The 20999-nt window shown below is 40.4% G+C and overlaps 1 protein-coding gene across 3 annotated transcripts in view; it reads left to right on the top strand.

The window, feature by feature from the left end:
* The window catches only part of tmem108 (transmembrane protein 108), a 55289-nt gene extending 40315 nt beyond the window's left edge, over window positions 1–14974 (top strand). For 2 of the 3 annotated variants that reach the window (XM_026179951.2, XM_080306577.1), the window contains exons 3-5: window positions 9154–10365; window positions 11400–11551; window positions 14270–14974. In XM_026179951.2, the coding sequence (XP_026035736.2) occupies window positions 9154–10365; window positions 11400–11551; window positions 14270–14386 (1481 nt within the window). In that variant the 3' untranslated portion in view covers window positions 14387–14974. Of the gene's footprint in view, window positions 1–9153; window positions 10366–11399; window positions 11552–13641; window positions 13690–14269 lie in introns of all 3 variants that reach the window. The other variant, XM_080306576.1, reaches the window with a different exon arrangement.
* Window positions 14975–20999: the final 6025 nt, after the last annotated feature.

The following is a 20999-nucleotide window of genomic DNA, read 5'->3' as shown; positions in this document are numbered from 1 at the left end:
CAGTTTTGTCAAAGTTTTTGACAGTTTTCTAATCTAATAATTTTGGTAACTACTGTCTACATAAGACATTTTAGAACCACCACAGTCTGGAGCTAAAATAGTCTGTGACGTGATGTTATTTTATATAAATACCTGATATTTATATTTATTTTTCATCTATTTCCTCTCAAGTATTAAATAAAGCGTTGAGAGTCACAAATCACATCACAGGTGTTTGTTTTTGTACTTTGTTTAGAGACAGAAAATGTTTTCTGACAGAAAAGTTGAAATGAAGTTAAAATAGTATTGGTATCAATAGATGTTATCCTAACTGATTAACTAAGGATTCAGTTTACACCCAAATTATTTTTCTATTGGATAACAGACAGACTGCTTATACAGTTATTTTTAACAGCACCCAGAGCAGAAATAGACAGAAAATGTACAACTAAGCTGTAGTGCCTCTTCACCTCACTGTACAATACCTTGTGCAATACTTTTTGTAAATAGTCAACAGTGCAATAGACTCAATACTTGAAATGTGCAATTCACTTGTATTTTTATTTTTTATTCCTATTTATTCTATTTATCCCCTTTGTATATTTTATTTATATTTGTCTCTGTATTTACAGATGTGTGTGTGTGTGTGTGTGTGTGTGTGTGTGTGTGTGTGTGTATATATATATATATATAACAATTCTGTAACTGTAACTTCGGTCGTTGCTGTGCTTTTTTTTGGAAGTCGAATTTCCCAGAGGAACCCACCCGAGGGATTAATAAAGTTCTATCTTATCTTATCTCTTATCTTGTCAGGTATTTTATCTTAATGCAACTTTGCGCTGCAGTTCTTTTTCTTTATAAACCTGACCTTGGTCTAGGTTCTCATTGAATCTAGGCTTTTTGTTCCCTGCGTACTGTTCTGTTACTCCCCGCTATGCTGCTGAGCAGGGAGATGACAGAACAGAAGGATTTCAGAAGTACAGCCTGACGAACCACGACTCACGAGTCTTACTGATGGATGATTTTGCAGCTCCTATTTTTGGCTTCCTGTAGAGCCTCCAGTTTGAATAGTGGCACTGGCAGCTGCCCACTGATGATACGGCACAACCAGCCTGCCTCCAGAACCCGCTTCATAGGCAGATTGTCGCCGTACACGTCATAGCCACATCATTCTCCGTCGCACGTAGCAGGAGGTGACCCCTGGAAAGAAAGATAAATATCCCAGCCTCCTCTGCGAGTAGCCCCCCCCCCCCCCCCCTTTAGGATTGATCATGCAGCCAGGCTAGTGCATAAGCACTGATAGCCTGCATGCCGTACACTAAGTGCATCGGTATGATTGATTAAGCCAAAAGATTCATGATGCACTGCACCTGAAGATTATTGTTCCGTGGGACTGAAGTCTTAGCTTATGAGTGGCTTCAAAACATAAGGCAGGATTCCTCAGCTTCAGGAGCAAATGTTAGGTTATCACAGTGTAACTTTAGATTCGGAGTCAGAGGCTTTGGCCTCTCAATCTAATTGTGAATGAGTAGTGGGACAAAGCCTGCTTTGGATCAGCGCACAGGTGCCTGCTTTGCAACATGATTTATTGATGTCCCTCGTGGCTTCAATGGAGGACTTCAGCGAATGTCACCGGTTTTCCTATGCACTCAAAAGAGCCCTAATTCAGCAGGTTTTCTTGCATAAATTGCCCCTCCCTCCCTCTCTGCCTCTGTACACCCTGCGCTTTTATAATGGAAAACAGGTTGACACCATTAGTCAAATAAACGAGGGCACAGTCTCGCAGTAGTTTTAGCCGGGCCGTTATTTGTCTTCATGATATTAGCATGTGCTTTTCTTGATGGTGATCGTCTGAGTGACATAGATAGCGAAGGCAACAGGTTGGTGCGAGTGATAAACGGGCTCCTCCTCGTGAAAGGAGAAAAAGCCTCAGTTCACCAGCGAAGGTTCAAACTCCGCACTCGCCTCCTCACTCCTTCTTTCATCATCGCCACTGAAAGTGGTCTGACTCCTTTTGTGGGGGTTTTTCTGCTTGCGAGAAAATATCATGTCAGACTGAAAACAGCCAACATGCACGAGGGTGGGAGGGGAAAAAAAGCATGCTGAGTAAACGGGTGCCGCTGACTATGACAAATGCTTCTCTGTGTGCCCTGCTCCAGCTCAGTTTTTCATGTCTAACCTTTTTGCTTTTGTCCACGTCTTAGCATGATCAAACACACAGGAAAAGGTGCACGATCAGGCCCACTCGTGCACATTTTCCACCCTTTTTTCCCCTCTTTGCACTCCGTTTTCTCATTTTCTTTTCAGTGCTTCTACTCAGTAATGGATGTCTGTGAAGCTCAGGATACTTCCCTGGTCTTTTCAATAATTTCTCTTGTTAATACCCCTCTATGTGTCTTTGTGGAGGCCAGTCCAGGCTCTCTGCCTGCTCACACTCTCTCTCCATTCGCCGGACACACAGCCGTCATGACAAATTACACCCATTTGGCTCAGTGTGCAGCACAGTGTATGTGTAAAGACAAGCAGGTACATGTAATCACTGCAGACACAGAAATTCAACAACACAGACTGTACAGGTCGGGAATAGGTTGATTTCCTGTTTTCAGAAAAAAATAAAGATGCAGGTGTAGCAGAGGGCAGAAAATACGATAACTCACCTATTATATTATTATATTTCCTGTTTTTAAACACGTAACTTTTCCTGTGCAATCTGGGTTTATGTAAAGCAGACGTCAGAGGGTGCATTGCATATAAAGTCTATTTCAGAGAGAAAGGAATAAACATACTACCCCGTCACCATCTTCCATTTATTTTATTCCTATTAAATCTGCCCAATAAGGCTAAACCATCAGTTGGAGTGCCGACATTTTCCTTCAGCCGTGCTGTGTCATTGTGTATGCTTTTATATTTAACTGCTGCTACTTTTAGTCTTCAGCTGAACACAGAAGAGTCAGTTGTAGGGATACAGCAACAAGCAAGACGTTGGAGGTGCTCCTCATGTCTCAGCTCTTTTTTTTTTTCAAACCACAAACACACCACTGTTTAATAAGAAAGTCAGTTTATGCTATACTGCATAGAAAAATATCACAAAACGTAAAAATCCAAAGCAGTCAACAATGAGGGGACCTGTTGGCTCTCATTTGCTGTGAGGATCACTGCAAACTAACCCTTAAAACTAGCAGAATGGATTGATGAGTGTGTTGTGGACATCCCCAGATTTAAACTGTATTTGACCGACGTGTTAGGCAGCACAGTCATCAAAGCAAAATGAGGGAATAATGTAAGAATTCCACCTGCAGAGGCCTGCAGGTTCAATGATCAGTGCTGAGGTGCAGTAAAGCCTTTTTGGTGGCTGCCCATTGATTTCTTATAATAAACCACCTTGTTCATAATAATGTATTAATTATGCACAGGCAAAACTACAGCCACAATATAGCATAAGTTATTGCATAAGTTATCTGCCATGAGGGTCTCATAACTGCTCCCCACAAAATCAAATATCTGTTTTCCTCTGGCCTCTGGCACTACTTGAATTGTTTTGTTGCTAGCTGTCCAGTTTTGATATTTATGGTATCTGGAGATAACTGTTGTGGAGATGCCCGTCTTCTTTTAAATATAATGCCACTAAATTGAAGTTGCCTTGTGGTGTTCAGAAAATGTATTTCAAAGAAACTCAGCAGCAGTGACTCTTCATGCAGTCACTCCAAATAAATCTATTTCCTTTCTATTGAGTTATACTTCTTCTGGTTCGGTGAGAAACTCCACCACGTGTCATTTCTCTGCACCATTCAGAGCTCTGATTCTGCCCATCGATGGCGGCTAATTTAGGATCACCAGTTAAACCTAATTTTCTCTGGACTGTTGGAGGAAACCTATGGAGGCAGAGGGAGGACATGCAAACCACACAGGAAGGCCACAGACTCAAATCAGGAACCATCTTGCTGTGAGGCAGTAGTGCTAGCCACTGAAACACCTTGCCACACAAAACTAATTTCAATTAGAGAGCCTTGAAGGAGTCCTGTAATGTTTTTTTTTCTTTCATCTCACATGATCACAGAATTGGAAGCATGCCTGCCGCCTTCTTTGGCCACCTGATCCATTTTAGCCAACTTTCTTTGCCCCTCACTGGAGGACAGAGCTCTGCACCTGACACGACGACATTAAGGGAATCCTCTCTTTGACATCATACAGAGCCAAGTGTCGAGTGTTTACAGCAGGTCGGCTTGCACTGACCTTAATATTTGAACCTTTAGCCACGTTTAATATGAGAATCCACCAGTGTAAAAGCATACTGGTCCCCAGTAATTATAAAAGTAAATGTCATGGTTACATCAGAAAGAGCGCCACTCAGAAAAGCTAATAAATCATAAATCTCCACACCTCTAAAACAGAATCTAAAGGTTGACCTCATTTTGTGTCCTGCACTAATTAATATTTGGGCAGTCAGACATCAGTGCATGCTAACTTTAAAAAAAAAAATCAGTTTTGGCCCTTTTCACATTTTAGATGTGATGTTTAATAAAATATAATTCGACTAAACTGCAAAGTCCTAAATGAATATTAATCTCCACGCTGGTTACAGATCAGAGAAGCCCATGTTTGAACTAGCCGGGAGAATCTGTGCCAGTGCATTTAGTTTGTTCATTTCTGACATAACTTTATAAAAGGACGCTATGTTTTATTCAGCAGCAGAGTGTCAGGTTGCCGGGTTGTGACAGCCAGGCTTGTGTACTGATTGAAGGCATGACTCAAGCCAGACCCCGTCATGATAAACATCCTCTCTCTTAATCGGCCTCCGTTACCTCTTTTATCTCCTTATTTAAAGCCTTCTTGCATCTACGTGGTTTCAGTTTGCACGGAGACATCTTACACCTACCTATCCAAGGAGTCACTATTTAATTCGTCCCGATTCAGTGATTCGGCCTCGTTTTGGAGGTTGATTTTTGTCCTAATATGCACACGATTCACATTACCCAGCATCAGTAAAAGACTAAACACCTTACAGTTGACAGGCTGCATTTTATTCTCCTGCTTAAAAGATAATTTGAGGGAAAATAGAGCATCCATAAATCAACAATGGCCCCGCGTGTTGTCTCCCCAGACATTGGTCTGGAGCGGGCTCTGTGGATTAGAGACGTGACAGACCTGGTTAATGGAAGGCAGTGCCTGGACCCTCTCTCCTGCAAGTCTGTGTGATTGAGTATGGAGGAATATGATTAATGATTCAGAGGCTGAGTTTAAATAGTCAGTGCTTTGGGGTTCTGCCCGAGTGTATTTTAAACCCCTCATGGAAGAAAATGGAAAAAATATTCCTGTGGCGAATAAATTATACTACTAATAATATTTGATCTCTTACTGCAGCTCTTTGTTGTACATTCTACCCAGATTTCTGTTTCTGTCTTTATCCATTGCTCCTTAATGATGGTCATAACCTCTCAGTCATATTAGTACCTCGTGACTGTGTTTTGAGGTATTTTTTTAATGAATTAACCTCAAATTTACTTGTTTGAGGGTCTACAGCTCTGCCTGTGTACACAAGCTGTTTTCTTTCCCTTTCCATTTTTATTTGTTGAGGTTTTCGTTTGTCATCAGCATGACCATTGCATATTATTAAGGTTATAATAGACATAAAAATTGAATAAGATTTAAACAGAATAAATATTTTGTATTTTCCTTTTTTCCGTCTAATCTTTAAGCCAGTTTTTAATAAAAGATTGTGAATGATGATCGTTAGTGTAATCAGTCAAATCTGATCCCACTAAAGCCTGATAGAGCTCATTCGCATGTGTCACAGCACTCGATTTACCATAAACTGGTAGAAACATTCAAATGAGCCACTAAAATAAGCTGACATGCTTTCCTATTAATGACAAAAAAACAACAACATAAAACCCCACTTTATCAGCAGCAAATAAATATATGGCCTCTATCAAATACACTATTTCTTGAGTGTTTAGGGAATCTTTCGACATTCCTACTTTGGACATCCGCAGACGGAAGGAATGACATTTGACCCAAGTGCCACAGACAGGTCTGAGAAGTTGAAGAGTGATCTCACACTGATAATGGTCTGTTTGTGGCATTTGTTGTCATTAAGATAAATGTTAAGTAATGCTGGTCTTAACCTTGAAGCAATAAGCCAGTGATTGGTGTCAGACTAACTTAATCGCTTCCCTATTTCAGTAACCGTGACTAAAACACACTAACGTGCAGTCGTTTTAAAAAGAAATCATCCTGTATCATTCCTAATGATCAAGATATAGTCGATCCAGCCCTTAACAGATTTTAAAATAAGGTAAATAAACCTCAGATGATCAGTCACGGATGAAATATCACACCATGTCATATTCATTTAACAATAACGAAGACAAACTGGAGAAGCACTGTGTCAAAAACTAAACATCACTTATGATTCGGTAGTTTGTAGAGGCACCTTTAGCAAAAGTAATTTAAAGTAATTCTTTTTTTGTATTACTTTATCAGTCTCTCACATAGTTGTGGAGGAATTTTGCCCGCTCTTCTGTACACCATAGCTTCAGTACTTCGCAGGCATTTGTTTATGTACTTTCTACTGTCTCTAAAGTTCCCAGCATTTCAGTCAGGCAGAGGTCTGGACTTTGACTGGCCATCACAGCACTTTGATTCTTTTCTTTTTCATCCTTTCTGCAGATTTGCTGCTGTGCATTGTGCATCGGGCCAAGCATACTGTAATTCATTGTTTATACGTCTAAGCAAAAACTCCTTGGAACGTCTGCAGGTTGTTCAAACGCCGCAGAGACTTCTGACCAAATCTGCTACGTACTCGCATTTTACACCGTTGCTAATACAGCTACGATCTGTGGACTCTGTGAATTGCATTTGTCTTACTTTTTGTCTGTGTTGCTTTAAATGCCCTGGATTTTTATTTATTTATTTTTTTTGTGAAACACTTTGTGATTATAAATAATTTTTTGCCTTACTTACTCACTTAACTATATAAAGGACTTCAACTCAATGACTGCAATGCACCCGGGTCCTGTGGCTGCAAAACAAGCCCAAATCATTACCCCTCCACCACCGTGCTTGACAGTCAGCATTAGGTGTTTGTGCCGATATGCTGTTTGGTTTTTGGCTAGTGTGGTGCTGTGCATTATGGCCAGCCATCTCCACATTGGTCTCATCCATCCAAAGGCCATTGTTCCAGAAGTCTTGTAGTTTGTTCAGATGCAACTTTGCAAACCTAAGCTGTGCTGCCATGTTCTTAGAAAAAAAAGCGGCTTTCTTCTGCCTTCCTATGCTTCTTTATTGTTTTCCTAATTGTAATTTCATGAACTTTAACATTTAACACGCTAACTGAGGAATTTCGAATCTGAGATGTAGTTCTTGTGGGTTTTGTTTTTTGTAGTGTCTGGCCTTGGGGTAAATTTTCTGGGATGTGCACTCTTGCAAAGATTGTAAACTGTCTTCAGTGTTTCCCACTGGTGAATAATCTTTTTCTAACTGTAGAGTTATGGACTTCACATTGTTTGGAAATGGCCTTTTAACCTTTCCCAGATTGATGGGCGGCACCAGTTGCTTCTCATGCCTCCTTAGCATCTGACAAGATGTTCTGCTTTCATAAAGATGCTCACACTTGCTGATTAACAGTTAATCAAGAGCATTTAATTAGCAGCTTCTGGCTTCTACCTAGTCTCTTAATTCCTTTGGAAGCAATGAGGATGTTCTTAGGTTTTCAGAAACTGTTATATGTCTTGTTTTGTAATTTATCTGAGCTTATATTTACCTAATTATAAGACCAGCTAAGGACTAGATGTTTTTATTATGTCTTGATATGTAAAACCTTCAAATTGAAGACCGTGTTGTGCTTTCTTTGTGCTATGACTGTATACCAGACAAGAATTTAGATGATATTTATTGTTGCGTAGTCTGTTGTCTGAATATAGAGTCTGCACAGTGGGGACTCTGCTAATGTGTCGGATTAGTTGTGATTAAGTATAAATAAGGGGTGGAAAGGAGAGAGTTAATGTGGAAATTAATAAGCCCTTTCACATTCCTCCCTCTATGACTTTCTAGCTGTCTAGATAACACTATTCCCCGCTGGCACCTGCTAATGTCTTGTCACTACGCAGCCTCCTTACGGGATTGAGCTTGAGAAAGCAAATCTGTCAAGCTCTTAGAGATGGCTTTAGCATTTTAAGTAGGCCATACTGACACTGAGACTGTCATAAATCAATCTACTGTATTAATTGTAGGAAAATCATTAGAAGTCATTATGTCTACTAACAAGACACATTTCACCATCTGACTGTTGACTCTATTTTATGATGACAAAGGACAGTGTAAGAGGTGAACAGAGTAAGCATTTTTCCTTTATGATAAATCATCTTTTTCTATTACTATTTTTCTATTTTTTTATGTCATGTCTAAATATGCAAATGAGACCTTATATATTTAATGTACCAGAGTGCATAATTCCCCGTAAACTTTGGTTAAAGTAAGGTTAAAAATTCTAGTTTCAGCTTGTTGACATTCCAAACTCAAAGGTTTGTAACACTTCATAAATTAGGAAATAACCAAGTTTTAACTGATGGACTAACTAATATAGATGTGGTACTTTACTGGTTACTCAGGTATTTTGTGCGGCTGTCCAATGGTAAATGTGTAAAAAAATAAATCTAAATGTTGTCTGAAAGGACAAATTAATGACTTACACATGAGAAAACTTGTTTTTTTCCTGATGTCTTGCTTTAACAAGAACATTTATAGAAACTGGATTGCTAAGAATATTATTTGCAGCTATATCTTACTGTTTTATTACAAGAGAACTGCGTGTCCAAGGAGAGAAGCATCCTCTCCGTCCCAGCTGCCACCTTATCCATGCACAGATACACGCAGTAGCGCTGTTCTAGTGAATAATGCAGTTAATAAAGCAATCTAGTTAAACTAGGTGACTGACACGCATAACGGTTCAGTAGATTAAAGGCTAAGAAGCATAATGAATGCAAGACAATGCCACACTTATCAGCTAAACAGCCGAGCAGTCAGTTATAGCCGCAGGGCTGCAGCTTCATCAAGGTTTGCTAAACAAAATACACAGGAGAAAAAAAAGAGTTTTAAAAAATCAACTTTACAGGAAACAATCAAGAGTTCGTGAGACTAAAAAGGATTTCTATGTTATTCTGTTTGCTTCTGCAGGTGTTCTAGCATTCCTAGCACTGCCAGCAGGACTGGTGTCATCAGCACAGGAGCTGTACCTCAGCCACACATCCCAGGACTCTGTCTACATGGCAGTCACACACAGCAGCCCCTTGTCCTCGCCCAAACCTCCACCCCTGGACTGGCATCAGGAGGGGTCGAGTAGCGGGGAATGGTCACCCAAAGGCATGCAACCCACAAATGCCCTCCTTCCTACGTCTGCTCTTCCCCCTTTACACTTGCATCGGCTTGCCCAAGCTTCCAACTTAGCTCGTGAGGATCCTCCCAGTTATGACAGAGTCACCCCAAACACTGTGAGCACTGGCAGTCATGTGAATCACCCCAAAGAGCCCAGCTCTGATGTTGTAAACAGAAGTCTCATGCACAAATTGGTCAGGGCCCATAACCCAGTTACAGTCAGCACTAACCAGGCCAGCAGCAGCAGCAGTCCTAAATTTCCTAATGCAGAGAGGCCAAATATAGATGTGGAATCTGCTGCTATAGGGGCCCCAAACCCCCTAGCACCTCTGTCCAGCTCTGGAGCAGAAAAAGGGGATGCACTCGATGCAAACCACACAGGGCCTCAGAAGCTGAGTGTAGAGGAACTCGGGCAGCGGTATGCTCCACGCCTGCAGCCCCCCTCTTCACTCTCAGTCGATGCTGATGCTGCACGAGGCCTGAAACTCAGGAATCACGCTGTAGGATCCTCGCACCACGCCATCACCCTTCGCGAGGTGCATGGAGTGGACGAGCCCCCCACTGCTCAGTTGGTTGTCACTGTCAAGAGCCCACCACAGAATCAAACTTTCACTGCGTCCAGCGCCCCGTCCACCGTGACGGGCGTCACAACACAGAATTCAACACTCACGCCCGCCACTCGCACTGCAGCGAACGACATCCCCACTGTGGAAAGTCAGTCTCAAGGTTCTGTTCAAGGTAACAGCACTGACCTGCTAGGGAATGCAACTGCATATGGGGAGCACTTCTCCAAGAGCACATCAGTCAAGATGGAACAGCAGGCAAACAGCTCAGAGCCCACTTCCACAACCAGCGGGAACTTCCAGATCACACAGTTGCCAATCACCACCGCGACACCTGGCCACAACCCAGGCACTGCTATCGACTCCACGTCATCCCAAAAGGACATCTGCTTTAGCAGGATGGCCATCGTGTGGATCGTGCTGGCCATCAGTGTGCTCGTGTCCTCGTGTTGTAAGTAAAACCAGAACAGCTTGGAAAACAAAGAGAGTCACATTCTGTCTGAAAGAAATGGTTTGGTATTTAAAGAATCTCAATCGTCTGCTGCACTGCAGAGAGTTTATACCACCTTCACACTTGTATATTTAATAAGAAGCCACAGAAGCCACTGTGTAGTTTCACATAAAGAGTGGGAAGAAAAAGAGAAATGGGCTTAGTTAGATAGGCATATCTAAGTTAGTGGGTTTCCCTTGTTTGGTTGTGGCTTGAGATTCATATTTAACCTCTTTACATTCACCTGCTTGTGGTGACCTGTTTTTTATCGATTTAGCTTCCACCTTCTTTCATCCAATTTAAGTTTACACATGCCATAGTTAAAAAGTTTAAGAAAAGCTGCATGAAAATCATTTAAAAGGTAACATCTTGTGTGTTTTTTGGTTTTTAATGTGCTTGTGCTCAACCCTTAATGGTTTAGCAGCAGCCTATGTGTTAATCCTCTCATCTCACTATTGGAAAAAATGACACCGCACCAGGTCACAGTATTTTATATTGTAGATCACATTGTTATAACACATGCATATTTTAACCATTATTAGTAATTTTATTACATTTCTGAAGTGAGTTTAATTCATTCTTAAGTTTTGACTTTTCTTGTCTTTGTTTATCTCAGTCAGCTTCTAGATTTCCCAGAATCCCTTTTGACTGCCTCCAGTTACACTTCAGGGCCGTTCCTTATGAAATTAATTTGGTTTAAAAGGTTTTCACTGGTGAAAAGCTATTCCACCCAAGGCAAAATATAATTTTGTGCACTCCAGCCCACTGAAAATGAAGTACTTTTACTTTCTGGTTCCTGAAAGCCTTCTCGTATATTTTCACCGAACGACTGGCAGCTCAGAATTTGCAGTATTGATTTCCAACTGCAGCATGTTGTCCTGAAACATGACAGGCTCTTGCTGAGCAGCAGGTGTGGGTGATTTCAGAGGCTTTTTGAAGCAGCAGCTATTCCCGTTTCTGTGCTGAGCCTCGTTTTTTTCCTCTGCCCGCTGTAGCTGTGCTGTTGACTGTGTGCTGCATGAGGAGGAAGAAAAAGTCTTCAAGTCAGGAGAACAACCTCAGTTACTGGAACAACGCCATCACCATGGACTACTTCAGCAGACACGCCGTGGAGCTGCCCAGAGAGATACACACTCTGGAGAGTGAGGTACAAACTACTGACACTGTTAGGCTGCCTTTCTGTTACTGCTCTGCACCGCAGACACTTAAAGAGGCCGCACATTTACTTGATGTTTCGCTATCAGTCAGCAGAATGCATTTAATGAATATGGAAACAACAAGAGGATCCATGTCCATGAGCATGACGCTGTGCCGCTGCGATTAATGAGGATTTTTTCAAATTTTTCCTCAGGGCATCTGATTCTTAGACAGTTCTTCACATCAAGTATTCACTTAAACTTACAGCAGCAACTGAATCTCAAAGACTGGCTTCAGTGTCAGTATACTGAGTAGTCTTTACTGATACATTATTAGTAACTTGGTATTAGTAATCAATAAACCTCAGCTGAGCGGGTTTAATTACATACAAGACTGCAAACTTTCAGTGAAGCATCATTTTAGTTATATTTATCAATAATATCGGTCTGTGCATGCTCAAAAGATAGAAACCAGTGTATAAAAATCCAAAGATTAAAAGTTAATTTTCTGATATTTTTGAGGCATCCAACAAGCATTCATTATATTTAAATCTGTTTAAAAGAAAAGCATTAATAAGCCAAGATCAGTGTTTCATAAACACGAGTGGTGGGACCCACTGCAGGTGCTTCAGATTACTGCAGACAAAAAAATGTGAATAAAAGACAAAAATCTGTCAAGCTTAATCAATAAATAAACCTTAAGAAAGATCAAAGATATTCAGTCATTCTCAAATTATCAGAAAGACTCATTTAATGATGAAATTTAATGATCGGGTATGTATATTTAATAAAATGACACTGAGCTGTTTTTATAATGTTTTTGGTCTGGTTGAGGATTTTTGACTACATAAAAAAAATCTTTGAAGCAATGATGCGTTTATATTATTTTAAAAATTACTTTACAGAACAGAAAAACACATTTAGGCTTCACAGATCAATAAAACAACAGCTGATGAGGTCTGCGTTTTCATTTTAAAAGGTCTGTATCATCTTCTTGTGGTAAATAACATGTCTTCCATATCTTTCCTTCTCCGTCATGTTACGTATTTTATGTTTTGTTGTGAACAAATGGATAATCTAAGCTAAACTTTGGTCTCTTTAATTCTCATGTCGCTTTGAGCTCTGGTAGAAATCTTCTGAACCAAGAAATTCTACTAATTGGCAGCGTTTCCATTTACTCAGTAAATTCACAGCTTAATCTTTCAGCACACGTGTTCCCACTTAGTTTTTGCTGTAAGTAGCTTTGGGATTGGTAAAATCATCTTGTTCCCAACTGTATTATATCATTTGTTTAAAATAGTGTTCTGGCATGAATTCAGTCTTTATTCATTCCAAAACAAATCACATAACACAAGATAAAGACAAATCTGGATTCTTCAGTATTCACCTCACAGCGTCGTCCATAAGCTACATGAAGTTTCCGTAAACTCACTTTCCTATAATTTGTCAGACATTGCCTATAAATATAACAAGATGTCCAACATATTTGACTTAAGATTTTTATCTGACACTTTAAACTCTTTAAATCCTGTGTATCCTCTTTGCTTCTGCAAATCATTATATCTGATATCACGCTCCACGCCAGAAGCTCCCAGGTTTTTAATAAAGTGATATGAGGCTTTTACACTGTAAAATCTGCAAACCAGGTCATTTTTAAGCTACTGTCTCCCACTAATTAGAAATATTCTGCACTTAATGATGATAATTTTACACACATTCCCCTAATCGGTGTGCTTTTTAAAGGGGGCTTGGAAACTTTTAGGCAGCATGCAATTTTATTTATTTTATTTTATTTTATTTTTAACTAACCCATTCATATTTATGCAAAACTAAGGCTTTATAGGCTCAAGTCCAGCTCAAAGCAGAAAGTGTAATATGTTGTTTTTAGGTGCATGGCAGCGCCATCTGTTGGAAAAGATGGGATATAACAGAGGCATATTATACTCTCTGCAAATTCCCCCCTCTATTCTTTTTAACCGTATATTTTTATGTACCATTGCTTGCTCTCTTTGCATGTTTATTATCTTCTCTGTGTGTTTCCTTTATTTTATTTCTCTGCCTCCTCAATTTGCATTCCTTTGCCGCCTGTCGGAGGTGTCAGGAGAGGGAAGCTGAGGATCGTGTGTAGGATGCCCTTGGTGACACCCAGGTGTTGTTTCCAGCTTTGCACGTGTCCGTAGAGCAGAAGCCTCGTACTGTAGCCTCCCTGGTGCTATAGGAAAATGACAGAAATGACTGTAAACCTGATGATGGTGATGGTGATGATGATGGTGTTCCTGTAGTTCCATGTGATTGGATGAAAAAGGACTTTTTCAAAACGACCTCCTGCACCACCTCATTACTGCTGACTCACCATCACCCAGCACACTTAGATTAACACCCTCTGCTGCCTTCTTCTGAGTCATTCTCCCTTTTTATTCCTCCACTTGTGAGGCTCTTACATCTTCCCCACCACCTCCCCTTTGTATCTCTGATCGCTGAGCTTTTTTCCACATATCTTTGTTCACCATCTCCTTAAAAGCCCTGATGTGCACAAAACCCATATTTTATCTGTCCTCTTCCACGCTAAACTTGCTGCTCGTCGCCTGTAGAGAGACTCAGATACAGTAGCGTGTGCGCTAACGGTGAGCCCTGAAGCGTGAATCATGAATTAGAGCTGCTGCTTAACAGTTACACCTCCTTTCCTTTTTTTTCCACTACGTCTTATTTTGTGCATGTACTTTTTGCAGGATCATGACACCTGTCTACCCCCTAATGGAGACTACAGCGGCAGCAGCGTGGTCCTGGTTAACCCTTTCTGCCAGGAGACCCTCTTCATCAACAGAGACAAAGCTTCTGCCATATAGAGACACAGAGGGGCGAGAAGCTCTGCAGATCCTCGTCCTCCTCTCCCCCTGCTGTTCTTGTCTATTTTATATATGTGGTAAATATTCAGAGACTTCGACTTTATACTGTATATCACAAACACAAAGAGCAACCTGAAAGAAGCGCGGCGTAAACAGACGCTTATTTACTACGAGGATGCACCTGCGTATTTTTCTGATGTACATTTTCTACAAAAGGCTTAATTGTGATAAAGGTTTTTATTGTCTTTATAAAATTACAGAGTATATGTGGTTTTGTTTCTTTGCAGTGGCTTGATGGTGAGTGCACTGTGGATGTTGCCACACAAAATCTGCTTTAGAGAGAGACACATGTGCTATAAAAAAGATTAAAGCTGTTCTTTGTAAGTTTAACTTTCCTTTAAAATCAATCCCTGAATACTTACAGCCTGTTGAACTTGAATAAGCACCTAGATAAGTCGGGGGGAGGAGAGGCAGGGATATGTGGAGGAATAATGGTTGTGAAATCTGAGCCTGTATTTATCAAACTTACTAAAAATGATCATTTAGAACTAAAAGTAAAGACTGGCGTTAAAATGACTCAACCCTTAAGAGTGGCTTTCAAATGATCAGTTTGCTCAGACTAGTCAGATACACAGATTGATTTTAATATTAAAAATGTATGTTCTTTTATCTGGTAATGTTCTAATTAAGAAGATGATTAAACATCCATCTATTTTTTTTGGCCATTTATCCAGCCCGGGTTCACTGAGAGGTTGGAGCCAGTCAATCACAGGCCTAAAACACAGAGACAGACAAGCTTTGCCAGGTATCGAGGGGACTAGGGGGTCTGAGGGGACGGTGTAAAGCTGTAGTGGCATCCTGGTTATTAAACATACATAAAATAAAACATTAAAATTAATTTGTAGAGTCAATACGTTTCTATTGTGAAAGTAAGAATTAAACCTCATGGTCACAATTTAAGCAAAGCAATAAAAACTCGCTAAAGTGAAAAGATGTTTCTGGGAGCTGGGCCCTTTATGAATTCACTGATTCACTTTGGTTTTTAAAAAAAATATTATTCTAAACAGAAATTTAAACATTAGATGAAATCAGGTATACAGCTGCTACACTTTGAGATACATTCTAGGAATTATATAGCAGCTAAGGGGCTTTGACGCAGGCAGCAGTGCATGATGATGATTCCAAACACCTTAGCCTCAGAAAAACAGTCAAAAACAGTGAAGACCGGAGCTGTGCTGTGCAGCAGACAGTGATAGCATGGAAACACACAAGTTCACCAGTTCTGCAGTTTGTTTTTAGGTGAATTTTAACCCTCGGCAGTTTGATAAATACAGGCTTGGATCTTATCGGTCAGTCTGAGCAGGTCTTTGGGCGATGTGGAGTCCAGCATCCAGCAGTTTTGAATAGCAGCTTTCAGCTCTCAATAAAAATGGAGCGGACTTAAAATGGCCTTTCCCCTTCATGCGTCACCAGCTTCTGCGAAGAGGGACCACATAGATGTCTTAATTCCTTACGTTGGCCCTTTATATATCAGTATGCGTGTGCATGTAGGTGCACTGAGGCGTGCGTGTGAGCAGGCGAGCTGCGACGTGCCGCCCCCTTTAACCAAATGTCACGGTTACTTTAAAGTTTAATTCAGCTCAGTTTTTGTGCGTCCGTTCCTGTGGGTGCCTCTGTACGTTTGTCCCGTCTGTTTGTCTCTCGTGTATATCGTGGAGTAGCTACCGGTCATGTGCGAGAAAGAGTTCCTCGCTGCTGTAGGAAACATTTAGACCACCCTTGCTACTGTAAGTGTCTCCCTCCATAGACGGCGTGTTTATCCAGTATTGCAAACCGTGTCAAAGGCAGTGTTAGAGGCAATAAAAACAAAAAATTAAAAAAATATATGCTGAGACAAATGAAGAATGCTGTGAGCACGTACAGAGGCGATTTAATCAAAAGTGCGTTATTTAGTTTCATTATTAAATCTGTGGTCCTTCTGTCATTTGTTTTTACTTTTGCATCGCTGCCGTTTTTTTCAGTAATCAATGCTGTCTGCCTCTACTGTCGCTGAAGATTCTCCGTATTGTATGATGTTGTTCTGAGATCACCTGGTGAAGAGGTGATGGCGAACAACACAGCTAATTGATATTTCCCGCATTGGATGCTCACAGCCGGGCTTGTTGTTTTTTTGCACGCTCAAAAAGTGGATATTTTACAAAAATGTTCAGTGGCACGGTGGAGCAGTGTTCAACATTATGTATTTTTTGTACTGTCGTATACACACTGTACTTTTTACTGCTGAGCAATAAAACAATGGGGAAAAAACCCATGGATTACTCTGTTTGTCTGATTTGTTCTGACTAGTTAGCTGCTACCTGTTTGTTGATTACGCAACGCGCACTGTAAACAGTCTTGCCGAGCACAGCACATCCATTGAGGCAGCGAGCTGGATTTTTCTCTTTGTGCACTGGTGCTGCATCTGGTCAAGTGACCTCTGGCTCGGGATGCTGACGTCAGTTCGGTAATCTGTTTACAAGCCTGCTTTACTGCTGAGAGGAAGCTTATTTTAAAGTCAGTGTTATTCACCCATTTGTTGGCTTTGTAGAAAGTCTTTGTAAATTAATTAATGACTAATTGTTTTGCTAGTTTTTTTTCAATATCCTTATTTTTGAAAGGAAAACACATTCTAACTTTAACCATCATTACTGATATTTAATATAAAATTGGGGTTAGAAGTTCACACACACATACACATAGGCATTATTTACTACAGCTGGTACTTTCTCTTGGCCAAATAAAAAGGATTTGTTTGACAGCACTCACTGGTTTGAGCAATACTGAGATTAATGGGAAAGTCCAAAGAACTCGGAGAAACATTTAAAAGGCGAATTATATATTTACACAACTTGGGACGGTCTCCTGGAGCCAAGTATGTAAGTGCAAGTTATTTGGATGTGTCACAACTTTGCCGAAGTCTGGAAGAAGACCCAAACCGTCATCCTTAGATAAGAGGAAACTGGTTGGGATGTTCAAGAACAACCCATGAACCATCAAAGCACAAGTCTGCCATGAACTGGGAGCTGCTGGAATACCAGCGTCACTGTCCAACCAAGAAAGAAGCCCCTGTTCCAAAATCATCACCCTCAAACTTGGCTGAAATTTGCAGCTGCCCTCATGAACAGATAAAGCAAAGATGGAGCTATTTGTCCACAATGGCAAGAATGTATGTTTGGAGGATTAAAGGTGAGGCTTTCAGCTCTTGAGCATGGTGGTGGTAACATCATGCTCCTGGGCTGTTTTGCTACCGGTTGTACTGGATGTTGGGAGTAGTACTACCTCCAAATTCTTCAACTTCACCCCAAACAGCAGTTAAACAGTTGAAACGTGGACACTGTTGAGTGAACCACACATAAAAACTGGTTTTGCAATGGATAAAGCAGGCTAACATTAAGCTTCTGGAATAGCCTCCCCAAAGCCCCAGCCTCAACACTATTAAAATGTGTGGGCTATTTTTAAAAGCCAGGTCTGTGCCAGAAAAGCAATCAATTTAAATGAACCAATTCTGCCAAGAAGAGCAAAGTCAAGCTAACTTTATTCATAAAGGGCTTTAAAACAGCAAGTACTGACCAAAGGGACAATTAAAAATCAGCTCTCACACTCTTGCCAATGAAAAGAGACGGGTTTTAAGAAGTGGAGAGTGAAGAAGCCCGTCTAAGATCCACCACTGTCACAGGCAAAAGCTCTGTTCCTTCTGAGCTTCTGTTGTGTCCTCGGCACACCTAGATAGCTGACCAAAAATCAAGAAATCAACCTCAAATCAAGGGCTCAAAAATATTTAATAACACCTTTTCTGCTTGAATTAAAACAATACAGCTTTTCTTTGCGTTAATGTAAAGAAGTCCAGGTAACAATGGACCACAATCACCCATCTGACTTAATATAAAACAAAAAGTGAGTCACAGGAGGACATTTCTTCTCATCTTTCTCATCCGTTGAGAAGCTGAAATCTTATATCAAGCAAGAATTTGAAAACTTTTAACTAAAATGTTAGAATAAGACACAATGTGACTTTTTTGCAGCTTGTTGTTGGCAACAAATTCGAAATGAGCCAATTTATTTAAAACAAACAAGCAAACTTATAGGTTGATATTTTGTCCTTGCAACATTTTTCATTTTTTAACACAAGCTTTAACTAATTCTGCGTTCTGATTTATTCGTATCTTGAACTGCATCCCAGCTTTTCTTAGTAGTCACATCAAATAGAAACACACAAAAACCTTAAAAAAAAACACTGACGTGAAAGGAAAGAGAACATTTCAAAGCCCCCAAATTACCATAACAATAACTGTAGATATGAATCATACTCATTAATAATTATTCTGCGTAGGCATATCAGAGACCCAGAAACGGTCATTACTGTTTTCCAGCAGTAGACTGTGTTACCTAATGCAGGCTCAGCACATTAAAAGACTAATCAATCATTCACCGCTCATGTCAGGCCAGCTGAAAACTGTTGGCTAGTTTAGTTTCTGGAGTAAAGGCCTCTTGGGTTTGTCTTTTTTGCCCACCGTAATCTCTTCCTTTTGTTGGTCAGTCTGGTTGGGCTTTGTCTTTTTAAATATGCCAGTGACTGCATGCATTTTGAAGGTAGCACTTAACAAAGCCAGTTGTGTACTTCTTTAGGGCCTGTTTGTTGTTTTGTTGGTTGGTTTGGTTGGAGCCAGTTTGAGTTGTTCTGTGAAGCTGGAATAGCCTCTTTCTTAAAAACACTCTGACAACTTCCAGAACAGTTCTCTTATCTGAATTATCTATAACTAAAAGGGACACGACAACATGTTATCTGCATTCAGGACGTGCTTGAAAATGCAGTAATTTTCAGAACGATTAAATCTTCATAACAAAGGAACTGTCATGGTCCCCTCGTCCTCCTGTGCCAACCTACATTTCCCTCTATCTCGCTGTGTGCACGTGGGGGTGTGTGTTTGTAATTCTGCTTGTCGGCTTCAGAGGCTGAGCCTTCTTGTGTGTCCTCTGCTGGCAGGCCACACCTGCAAGCTGTTGAGCAATCACTCACCTGGGTGCAATCTGATGATTACTCAGCGACTACTTAAGGTGGAACAGTTCCCAGAAGAAATTGCTGGGGTGTTGCACTTGCTGTGGTAGTGGGAGCACATGAGGTGCAGCATGGGTAGTGCGTTAGATTTTGTGAGAAATTCAGCTTTATCTTTGAGCTTAAATGATTCTCTGCTGTGCAGATACTCCCTCGCCACATGTAGGGGAAGTCTGTGTAGGAGAAACTCTCCAGATATCACCCACCTGCTTCACTCAGAAGACACCAAACAATTGACTTTTTTGTGAGTTCAATAAACCTGTTAAACTTTTATTCCTGTATTTGAGTCCAGATCTGGTTTGGTCCTTGACAAAAACACACACTTTTATTTTGTCCAAATTATTATTCTGGAAGAAAAAAAAAATACAAAATGTTAAAATATACGATCCATTGTGATGTCGTCCCAGTGGAATCACAGCACTACTTGTTTCATTATTTTATTTTCATTTCTAATTTTGCCACTTTCAATTTTCCAGGAATAAATTGGCCAATCAGTTTATCCAAGCAAGTTATAATTACTATTATGTGGATACAGTACAGCAAAAATATAAACATTATTTTTATATAATAGAAACCAACCCATACAAGCTATTAGAGCCAAAGACATTATAAGAAAGAGACATAATACCCAAGAAGGATGGAAGGAAGGAAAATACAGCAAGGAGTTGGCATTGAAATTTGGTGGAGGGAAAAAAAAGCTTTTAAACCTTACCATAGAACAAAATCATCAAACTTGTTCAAATTTTATTCCAGATATGCAGATTTTATGTTCTGTTAACCAACTGAATTAAAGATAATTTAGACGGAGTTCAAAATAATTGCCAAATATTTAACCCGAGCTTTTACCAAGATAGCAGTATTGAGACTTGCTTCTAGAGGACAGGCCTCTGTTTTATGGGTTGCAGACAGTGCAAGTGAGGGTACTGCAAATAAAAGCTGCGCTCGACAGACTTTGTGGGGTGACCAGATCCCACCAAATTAAATGTCGAGCCCTGAGTTTGTTTAAATCATGACATTTTGATATACCTAACTTTAAGAAAAAAAAGAGGTAAACTATTGTGGTTACAGGTTCTACATCACTCAAATGAAGGACAAATAAAAGCAATTAAAGCGTTTTTTCCAACTATTGTGATGCCACACTCCACCCTGCTTTCCTATTGGCCTGTTTGTGTGGCTGGTCTCATCTGCAGAGGTGGTGTGGCTCATTTCCAGTTGGTGACAATGGTTAAACCAGGGCTCAGTGAGCCATTGTTCTTTATAAACGCCCTCAGTGCTCAGATGCTGTGTGGCTCCCCTCCCTGAGACATCTTTTGGATTTTGGTGCAAATAAACAACATTGCATACATCATTTCTTCACCCATGCACTTATTTACACCAGTGATCGCATTTGTTACACACCTTGTGGTTAGTTTAAGCTCTTTCCTTGCTTCTGGATAACATGTGCTGACATATGAGCCCAGCTCTGCTTTTTATAATTAGGGGAACAGTGGTAAACCTTCCCAGGAGTGAACGCTCTACCAA

Source organism: Astatotilapia calliptera, chromosome 9 (assembly GCF_964374335.1).
Source record: "Astatotilapia calliptera chromosome 9, fAstCal68.1, whole genome shotgun sequence".
NCBI lineage: Eukaryota > Metazoa > Chordata > Actinopteri > Cichliformes > Cichlidae > Astatotilapia > Astatotilapia calliptera.
The sequence above is the reverse complement of the archived record's forward strand: the minus strand, read 5'-3'. Positions and strand labels throughout refer to the sequence as shown.